The 11314-nt window shown below is 32.6% G+C and overlaps 1 protein-coding gene across 1 annotated transcript; it reads left to right on the top strand.

The window, feature by feature from the left end:
• Window positions 1-2494: 2494 nt before the first annotated feature.
• Window positions 2495-9922, top strand: LOC133673404 (CBS domain-containing protein CBSCBSPB3-like). The gene is made up of 14 exons (XM_062094184.1): window positions 2495-2851; window positions 2977-3145; window positions 3250-3382; window positions 4125-4295; window positions 4747-4825; window positions 4934-5047; window positions 5260-5326; window positions 6292-6397; window positions 6493-6551; window positions 7375-7481; window positions 7564-7688; window positions 7994-8076; window positions 8169-8258; window positions 9342-9922. The coding sequence occupies exons 1-14, from the start codon at window positions 2679-2681 to the stop codon at window positions 9519-9521; spliced, it is 1656 nt and encodes a 551-aa protein (XP_061950168.1). The 5' UTR covers window positions 2495-2678; the 3' UTR covers window positions 9522-9922.
• The last annotated feature ends 1392 nt before the right edge of the window (window positions 9923-11314 follow it).

Below are 11314 nucleotides of genomic sequence, written 5' to 3' on the forward strand. Positions count from 1 at the left end.
TTTATTCCTTGGAGCCATTTTTAGGCGACGGTGCACCTTGCAAGGGCAGCAAACTAGCCACCGAGAAGGAGGACGCGAGGCAAATTATTTAATTTGTGTCTTTTTTGTCAATGGTGCTGACGTGCATGCATCGCCGAAGTTCGATCTACTATTCAAGTTTTTTGATTTGATTCTTGGACTTTTTGTATCCAATTGTATTTTTTTGGGAAATTCAAGAGTAATTGAATTAAATTTATTGATTAAGTATAAAATTATAAGAAAGAGGATCAAAGTAGAAAAGATATTATAAATAGATGATGGTTTTAAAATTCATTCAAAAAAATTAATTTAATCTTTATATTTTAAAAATTATACATATTTGGTATTTCAATATTTTTTTAATTTAATTTTAATATAAAAATTTATTTTTTTTATTTTTTAATTTTTGATTTGAGAAAAAAAAACTTGCTAGATTTTGATAATAATAATAAAAAATATCATTGATATGATTTCGACCAATGATGAAGAGTTGTTGCCCTAATATATTGTAATCCAAGGGTTGGTATCTAGGAGTGCATTTAGAGTGAATGTCCATTCTTTGTTGTTGATAAATGTCATGTAGCTGACATTTCTCATTTGTTGTATTCATTTAAGGCTATATTTAATTAGTTTTCCCAATTTTTTTTTTTAAGGACTAATCTCGACAATATTGCTTGATCCAATGCATAGCTGCAATGCCACATCTCATGCCCGAATTGGACTTTGAGCCATTAAATGGATATTTCCCTTGCCCACCTCTTGAACTAATGCATAGCTATTATATTATTAAATTAAACCCAATTTTTATAATTTTTTTTTCTCTTCTCGAGTATAATAATAATAATAGGAACTCATTTTTCATAGTTACCCTCTGTTAATTTCTTTTTTTTTCTCTTTATTTATTGTTAGTATTTTTTAATTATATTATTAAAGTAATTGAGTTTATTAAACCTAATCAAGTCAATGACTCTAGTTTTAGATTTTTTTTGCTTGTTTAAAAATGTTAGCATTACTTAAACATTATTTTTTATGTTTTAAAAAGTTTAACCTAGTTTATGACATAATACAGTCTAGTTACTTAATATATTCTAAATAAAATGACTTTATTGGGATTTCACATCCCTTAAGAAATTAATAGAAATATAGGCCAACCCGTCTTTCTAAAAAATTCAAATTATTTTTTGCTAAAAATTAATTTTTTTTATGTTTTAGATCGTTTTGATACGCTGATCTCAAAAATAATTTTTAAAAAATAAAAAAAATATCATTTTGATGCATTTCGGAATAAAAAATACTTTGAAAAGCAACCGCAACCATACTCCTAAACAGACTTTAAAACTTATTTAATGTAACACATAATTGAAAATGACATTTTGAGATAAAATTAATAGGGCCATCATACTGCAAGTTAACAGATAATCGAATAACATACTCGTAAATAAATATTGTTAAAAAGAAAAAACCTTAACTTCAACAGCAAAGAAAAATTCCTTTTTTCTTCTAAAATAATTGAAAAAAGAGACAAAATTAGTGGGCTTTGGAAAGCCCATAAACGTAGGCTGGATCTTTTAGTTATGAGTTTTAATTGGGCTTTCAGGTTTCTCATTTCCCTGTATTATGGACTTTAATCGAGAATAGGCTATACATCTCATAAGTTTTAAGGGGGTGTTTCAGAGCATGTGATGTGTTGTTTTTTAAGTGATTTTTTTTTTAAATATATAAAAATAATTTTTTTTTTATTTTTAAAAATTATTTTTAATATAACTATATTAAAACAACTTAAAAATATGAAAAAAATTAATTTTAAATTATTATTTTTTAAAATTTTATGAAACACCGTCTCACAACACAATTGCAAACTGCGCATATCAAGCACGCAAATCCTTATTCCTCGACGCCTTTTATTTATGAAAAAAGTTTTTTAAAAAATAGGAAAAATCTTGCATGCCAAAAACAAGTCGAGTGGGGTTATACGTGGCGTGTACATCACGCCCCATGTACGAGTAAAGGGCTACCATTCATTTCACATCACCACCCTCTCGAAATCTCAGATAACATTTTTTTTGCCCCCTGTATTTGTAGAAGGAACTCAACTTCTCCCATATCTTTTATTTCTTTCCAATTATATCCTTAATTGAGAAAATTTTGACCGAGTCATGTCAATTGATTGATGACTCCAGCTATTTTTCATCAATTTTATACATAAAAAGACGTAAATTTGACTTTTTTATGTTTACAAAACCTGAGAAAAAAATTGTTTGAGTAATTCACAAAATTAATAGATATTTATAATATTTTTTTTTATGGACGATAAATGATCAATAACGATACCAATTAATTTGATTGACTCACAATTTCACAGTCATGAGAAAAATTGACAAAAAACGAAACACAGGATTGGAATTGACGTTACTATAAAAATACAGGGGGTAAAGTGAAACTTATCTCCTAAAGAGTCACCTGAGGTGGGAAAAATATTTTTTCAACACTTCTTTTCCTCCTCTGTTCTGTCGTTGTGTCTTCAAGCTCACCCACATCAAATTCCAGACGAAGAGGGAGAGAGGGCCAAAACATTGAACTCTCCCCCTCTCCCTCTTGGATTTTGTTTTTGATTTTTCCTGTCACCAATTAATCAATTTAGTCAAAACCCTAATTGGAAGATGAGCAGTCAAATGGGTCCTCCTCCTCCAAAGAGGACCAGTCTCACCCATAAACGAGGCTCAACCACAGCCAGAAGGTCATCGTCCTCAATGGCGCCGACGCCGTCAGAGAACGGCGGCACCTCCTCCCATGGTGGAAACACCTCCAAGCCCTCCTCTCCCGACGCTCCATCGTATGTCTTATAATTAAATTAATGTGTTTTACTATTTTATTTTCGTTAATTTTTTTTCTTTGGTCATTTATGTGTGGAAATGGTAATTTAATTGTTAATTGGAATAATTATTTGTTTTTGTGGAGGCCTGTGGGAGGGGAAAGGACAGTGAAGAAATTGAGGTTATCGAAAGCACTAACGATTCCAGAGGGAACCACAGTGTCTGATGCTTGTAGAAGAATGGCAGCTCGTCGTGTCAATGCTGCTTTATTGACTGATGCTAATGCTTTGCTTTCTGGGATTGTTACTGACAAGGTTCGTTTTTGCTTATATTGTTGAGTTCTGTTGTTTTTTCTACGCTATTTGCGTGGGATAGTGTTTTGATTTGTTTGCTGTTTCAATTTTGTTGTTGTGGATAGGACATTTCGGCGAGAGTAATAGCGGAGGGGTTGAGGCCAGATCAAACAATAGTATCAAAGATTATGACAAGGAATCCTATTTTTGTTAACTCGGATTCTTTAGCCATTGAAGCGCTTCAGAAGATGGTGCAGGGTTAGCTTCTCTTTTTAGTTCTTGGTGTAGTTCCTTGTTTGAATGATTTGACTGTTGAACTTCATTAAAAGGCCATAACTTGCTGAGGTGGGGTTTTGGGAGGGTGAATATAGGGCTTTAAAATGGCTACTGAAATTTAAAACTTTGATGGTGGTAAAGAGTGTACTGTTATCATATGTCATTTGTTTTTGTTTCTATTAGGTTGTGCGTGAAACAATTTAGGAAAATGCATGTACCTGAAATCGATGTGTATGAATCTTATTACATTGGTGTTAGGGCTTGTTAAATGAGGAAGATAGTTTTTTCATCATTATAATTTTACCAGAGGGGGAAGCGGCTGAATTGCATAGGTGGAGAAGGATTGGAGAGAGGACCAAAGCTAAAATGTGAATTCTAAGAATTTAGTCCATGGGATTCCTTTTATGGGATAATTTACAAGGTTTTGTATTGCTATTGAGATTTCTCTATTTATCAGTTGAACTTGTCATTTAGAATCTTATGTTTCATTATAGATTTTTGCTGAACTGGAAGTGGTTTTGTAACTTGGGAGTTCAGGAGTGTAGGTTAATTGCTGGTCAAAATGAGCATGACATGTACTTGTTATGATAATCCACATAAAAATTGGCGTACTTGTTTGTGAACTTTCAGCACTGATGCAACAACCATTTGTCACACACGCCCAACACTTTGACCAATTAAATACATTTATTTAGCAGCATCTTAGTTGTGTTTTGGTCAACAGGCAAGTTCAGGCACCTCCCTGTAGTGGAGAATGGTGAAGTTATTGCGTTGCTGGATATTACAAAGTGCCTCTATGATGCTATATCTAGAATGGAGAAGGCTGCTGAGCAGGGGAGTGCCATCGCTGCTGCTGTTGAAGGCGTGGAACGTCAATGGGGAAACAATTTTACTGGTCAGTGGTTGCTACTTTTGCTGTTGTTCTTATCATTACCATTAGCAACAAGATTTGGAACTGCTTGTTTGCTTTTGATGCATGCTTGTATACAATTCTTATTGCTTTCACTGTTCTCCTGATGTGCTCAATGTAATGCACACCAAATTAAGCTTCATGGAAGCAAGAAAAAAAATCAATTTGACCTCCACTTACCACTGTGCATTTAAAATTGTTCTTTAATTAGTAAAAGTTTAAATTTTCTTCCCAAGGAAGCAAACACACATGTAAAAAATAATAGTAATGAATGAATGCACAAAAAATAGATATTTGTTATAGATAAACCATCTTTCTTCTGCTGGAAATGCCTGTACCATAATGTAGTTTCTTTCTTAAAGATTTAAAATTATTTATTTATTTTTTAAATTTATGTTTTCTTACTGTTTCCACTTTATGTGATCTTCCATTTCAGCTCCACATACATTCATAGAAACTCTGAGGGAGAGAATGTTCAAGCCCTCCTTGTCAACAATTATTGGTGAACAAACAAAGTAACTTTTTTATCTTAAAACTTTTCTTGTTCTGAGTACAGCTTTTGCTTAAAGATATTGTAGAGTTATGCTTGTGTTACCAATTCTTGTAGCTTTACATACTTCCAGGGTTGCAGTTGCTTCACCATCAGATCCTGTCTATGTTGCAGCGAAAAAAATGCGGGAGTTGCGGGTTAATTCAGCTATTGTTGTGACTGGGAACAAAATTCAGGGGATACTCACGTACTTCTCTTTCTTGCCTGACTTTTTCATATTACAACTCTTTCTTGGAATATTTTGTTGCACTTGATGTCTTTAAAATGAGATCCAGCATTTCTTTTTCCTTCTCTTTTCTTTTCTTTTCTTTTCTTTTTTTTTCTGTTCTGTTCTTTCTTTCTTTCTTTCTTTTTATGTCTATCATGTTTGTTCTCAGTTTCTATGCTTCTCTGCTGCAGTTCAAAGGATATTCTCATGCGAGTTGTGGCACAGAATCTTTCTCCTGAGTTGACTCTTGTGGAAAAGGTTTGTTGCAAGAGCCATATATATTTTTATTTCTTATCTGGCACTTTGCTGAATGGTTTTAACTCTTAAGTTGCGCTAGAAGGTTAAGTTTGCTACATCATTTAAGCTGTAATCCTGCTAGTTGCCACCATTGTCATGGATGAGTAAAAGAACAACGCGTGGGTGATGATTCATTTACTATTTCTCAACCTACTCAGCAGTGTAGAATGTTCAGACCCTTTTAACATTTTATAAAGATGGTAGCTAGTTAAGCTTTGCCTTATGTTTCATCTTGTCCCTGGTATGAAAGCAAGCATTGCAAGGTTTAGTGTTATTCATGAGGAATCCCTGATACTGATTTCTTATGCATGATTTATGATGCATGAAGCAAGGAGATCCCCTTGATACTGATCGGAGATCAAATTATTGGCTCACCTGTATAGTTTTGTCTATGAGAAGTAGCTGGTTGTTCATAATTGCTTTTTGTTGTCATCCTTTGTCATCATTTAGGTTTTAGTATGTCTGTGGACAGGTAATGGTTTTCTATTGCTTCTTTTGCTTTACTAAGGTTGCATTAATGACTGACTTCTTCTGCGCTGTTAACAATTGATATTATATTGCTATATTTGGAGATATCTATAATGTTGCTTACTTAGATTACTCATTGATATATTTTTTTTCTTCTGCATGTTTTCACTTTCTTTCTTAATCAGGTGACACAGATACTGTGGCCATTCTCTTTTCTTCAGTTTTTTAGCTAGATTCCTTCCCTTCTTCCCTTTCTTTGCGGGGGGGCTTTCGTTTTCATTTTTGGCTCAACATATTGAATGCCCAATCCTACATTTCATATTGAATGCACTATCCTATATTTCATATTTTCATAATAAATCATTTGGTGTTTCTTTGATGTGGTAATAAGAGCTTGCATTGATTTGAGAGTGGTGATGCCTTGCATTATCTCACTGCTATTTTTATTAATGCTTCAGGTAATGACACCAAACCCTGAATGTGTGACATTGGAAACAACAGTCCTCGATGCATTACATGTAATGCATGATGGGAAGTTCTTACATCTTCCTGTCTTGGATAAAGGTGAGTGTAACTCACTTCAATTCTCATAACTGTTTCTTTCTTTCTTTCTTTCTTTGTTTTTTTTACAAGTTATCTAATTAACATCTTTTGTGCAGATGGGTCTGCTGCTGCATGTGTAGATGTTCTGCAAATAACTCACGCAGCAATTTCCATGGTAACCTTCATTTCTTATACAGCTTGTAGTAATCGTATGTATTTTCAGTGGGGATGGAGCATTTTTGAGATTTTAAGACATGTTCAAAATCTATACCTGGTAGAAATATTTGTCAGCCATAGATAAAAAAAATTTTTGGTCAATGAAATGCTTTTTCTGTGCCTTTTCTTTGTTTCCAACTGAAGTACTAGTTCAGTAGAGAAACTTGAGTTGGTGAAAAAACATTTTACCAACTCTCGAGCACTAGGCTGTGGAATGTAGTTGACAACCATGTCTTAGTGACCATGCCACTGTTTTGTTGTATAGCTTGGCTCTTTGTCGAGCATCTTGATTGTTTGTTTATTAAGCTTATGGTTACAGCCTGACATTGTGAAGTGCGTTAACATTAATACAGCCACTTACCGATTCTTCTCCTTCGTATGCATTTTTAATCTTATGGACATTCTAGCAAGAACCTCTTGCGTTTCTACACTTGAACCTTCATCAGTCCCTATTCCTATTTTTGGTTCATTTCACTTGGCACTGGATGGTTGAACATCTGCAAGTGTCTTTGATGGTGTTGGGTACTGCACCACTGTAATCCCTAACATGACCTGGGTCGAACCAATGCCAACACATGCTGCTTGTATTGCTCAAAATGAAATTGTTTACTGGATAAAGCCATTCTCATGTTATAACTGCTAAATGAATTTTATAAATAGGATAAATTTGCTTATTTAGAGATGCTACTGAAGCACAGATTAGTCTTACTGCCATTTTTGTTATGTTATATTATATTTTCATTCTGTCAAACACTTAACTGGCCAATTTGAAACTTTACAAGGTTGAAAGTAGCTCTGGAGCTGTTAATGATGCAACCAGCACAATGATGCAAAAGTTCTGGGATTCTGCTCTTGCTTTGGAACCACCAGATGATTATGACACCCAAAGGTCTTCCTAATGCTGTCATACTTTGACTTTACCTTGGTACTTAGTTGGTTCTGTAACTAAACCTATAGGGTGTTGATTTCAGTGAAATGTCTGCACTAATGGCATCAGACGGGGCAGAACTTGGAAGGTACCCATCACTTGGTCTTGGAAATTCATTTGCCTTCAAATTTGAGGATCTAAAGGGCCACATACATCGACTCAATTGCTGTAAGTGGTGATTGATGACTGTTTTTGAGAATGCCTTGTTTCTGAACAAATTAAAATTTGTATTTTACCATTGTACACAAACTATAGGTACAGTGTGGAATGATTCTTTGATATATACTAAGAAATTGTGGACAGAAGCTTAAAGCAAAATAATAAAAAAAGGAAGCAACTTTCTACCTTTTTTTTTATTATTTTATTATAGAAGGGTTAAAACAACAGGTTCATTTTTTTGATGAATATATCTTGTAAAAGTTATCCAGTCAAACCCAAAAGTAAAGTTTTATATTGCCTTTACTTTTTTTCAGGCACTGAGAATTTAGATGAGCTTCTTTCCACTGTCTTGCAAAGGATTGGCACTGAAAACGAGCAAGATCGACCCCAACTTTTGGTAAGATGGGCTTATAATTATACACATGCAATTTGTGTTCTCTATTAATATCTTCTTGACTTATTTAGCATATTTCAATTTCTTTTTTACAGTATGAAGATGATGACGGTGATAAAGTTTTGCTTGCAACTGATGGTGACCTCAATGGTGCTGTCAGCCATGCTAGATCAGTGGGACTGAAGGTAATACTTTGATATTATTTTATGTGGATCTGTGTATAGATTTTAGTTGAATAATACATTTGAGAATTTTTATCGAAGTAGCACAGCTCTGTGTCCAGGTGTTTTTTCCACTGCCGCTGCAGTGCCAAACACCCATTATGTTGTAGATTACAACAACAAACAAACAAACAAACAAACAACAACAACAACAACAACAACAAAATCCTCAATCCCAAACTAGTTGGGTTGCCTATATGGATCCTTCTACGCCATTCTTCTTGATCATAAATCAAATTTACCTCAATATTGAGAGATTTTAAATCTGTTTGTACCATTTCCATCCACGATATCTTATGTCTTGCTCTTCCCTCTTTCCCTCTTCCACTGTTAACCTCCATAATTGTAGATTGAAAAGAAAAAAAATGTTGAGCTTTGTTAGTAAAAAAAAGTCGTGTGTTTAATGTGTACATATGACAGCTATGGATATCTTGTATGCATACATGTTCGACACTAGGAAAATAAATTTTTGTTTCAACTGTTTATTGCCAAGTACAAGAGCTCCTCTTCTATAAATATGAGCGATGTCATGGGAATCCTTATGTTTGATGACATTTCAATGCATTTTGTTTATAACATAGTAGTCCTTTTGTCATTTTGTCAACATATTGTGATGAGTGGTGTAATTGTAATAGACAACCCGTGTTTGGTATGCTGCCACGAAGTTACAATATGAAGATTTTGAAAGGTATAGGACCATGAATTAGGTTTTAAATGACATCTGGGAAAGGATTCATGTGTGCGCTAAGTCTGTATGGTTGGAGTTAGGACTTTGATGAGCCTATATGATTTAAGATGGTAGGATGTTCATTAACACTTATCATGATATGCTTTGATGATTTTGAAAATCCTATTTATTGGAAAAATATTGAAGATGTATCTTTGTTATCCGCTATTATGGTTTTTAAAATGATTCTGTTTTCTTTGGCCATTGTAGGTGATGGCACTAACGTTACCGTTATTTTTCTATTTGAAATTGTATGATATGCTTACATGATATATTCTTAATTTGTAATTTTGTGTGTACTAAATCTCTCTCAATCTCAGGTTTTAAGGTTGCATCTTGACTATTCTGATCCAAGCAATCAAACAACATCACTGTTGGATACAACTACAACTGCCACCCAGAGAATTGGATTGGTGTCTTTCCGCTCTGGTATCTTTGTAGCTGGTGTCGGCTTAGCAGGCATTGCTGTTGTTGCTTACTTGAAGCGCTCTAAAATGTGAAATTTTGTTGTGTCAAAATGTGAAGAACACACTTGAGATTTTGAAGTTGATTCACTGGGGGTTCTACCAACATTTGAAGATATTTGTTGGCCAGAGCTTGAAGGAAAATTGAAGGTTAAGCCTAATTGTTTCATCAGAAAGAGGTGTAGATGTTGTCTTGCCCATTAACTAAAAATTCTGGGTGCATCGAAGCACTAACCTGATGATTGGTAAGGTATATAAATATCGTTCTATCCTGATGAAAATGCGCAATTTTTGCACGGGAACCCTCTACTGCTAAAAGCTAGATCTTGTATTGAGTTGTAGGCACGATATCACTACTTATTTTTGTTACCTACAAACATTGTTTTATCAAGTTCCTGTTTCCTAACTAAAAAAAAGGAGAGGAAAGTTTCTCATTATTTGTTGCTGCTGCAACAGTTGCAAAGTTAACTTAAAAAGGATTAATAAAACTTCTTGTCTGGGTAATGCCAATATCAATATCATTAGTTTTTTCAATTTCAGGAACAAATAATCAAATCTACGGTGATATTAATAAATCCCATTATTAGTCTTTTAATTTTAGAAATGATTGATTAAGTTTTGATAAGTGTTGATATCAATAAATCATATGAATATTACTAGTCTTTTAATTATTACATTAATTAAATTTTAGGTAATGTTGTTATTAACAAATTTTATTGATATTATTAGTTTTCTAATTTTGAAAACAGCTAGTGTTGATACTAATGAATCATATTGATATTATTAGTTTTTTAATTTTAGGAATGACTAATTAAATATTGAGTAATATTGATATTAATAAATTTTATTAATATTATCAGTTTTTTAATTCTAGAAATGACTAATTAAATTTCGGGAAGTGTTGATATATTTGAGAATGACTAATCAAGTTTTAGATTTTTCTTGATTTTTTTTATTTATTTCTTTATAAAAAAAATCATGTACTCACAATATGATGCTTTATTCAATATTAAATTGCTATAATAATTATGTTTCAAGCATTAAAAAAGTCATAAACACAATCAATTTCTCTAATCTAACTTTTTTATAATACAAAAGATCTCCTAACACAATAAAATTATGCTAAAACTCAAATTAACCGGAGGAGTGGAAATCACTATTCCCCTCCTCACAATTGAAACAATATCTTTAGTTTTAGTTTTAGTTTAGTTTTTGTTTTTATAATTTTTCTTTTAACTTCATTATTTAATATTAGATTTATTAGGGATTGAATTTCATAATTTATTCTAGTTTGCTTTCTATGAAATTATCACTATTTTGTAACCCAATTCACGAATTTCGCTGGTTAATCTAATTGACTCGGGTTTTTTTAGGTCATTTTTTTTTGTAATTCAATCTGTAATTCAATTTCATTCCTCATCATTTGGGTTGATTGATAATTAAACTTTATATTTTATTTTGATTTGCTTTCTAAGAGGCTATCTCAGTCTTCTGCTCAAAGTCAAGGATTTGATGAGTTAAACAGAGTTAATTTGGATCTTTTTTCTATCATATTTGTAATTGTTTTTTTATATTTCATCATTTAATATTGGATTGATTGAGAACTGAGTTTTATTTTGTTTTGATTTGTTGTATATTGGATTATTTCGATCTCATAATCTAGGTTTAACAGGTTACTGTAGGTTAACTTGGATTTTTTTTCTCTTTTTTTTAATAGATTTTTTTTTAATTTCATTCTTCATTAATTGAGAATTTGGCTTTAATATATTTGTTGATTTGTTTACTACAAAGTTATTATGATCTCATGATTCAGTTCATGAATTTTATAT

The sequence above is a fragment of the Populus nigra genome, chromosome 14 (assembly GCF_951802175.1).
Source record: "Populus nigra chromosome 14, ddPopNigr1.1, whole genome shotgun sequence".
Taxonomy (NCBI): Eukaryota; Viridiplantae; Streptophyta; class Magnoliopsida; order Malpighiales; family Salicaceae; genus Populus; species Populus nigra.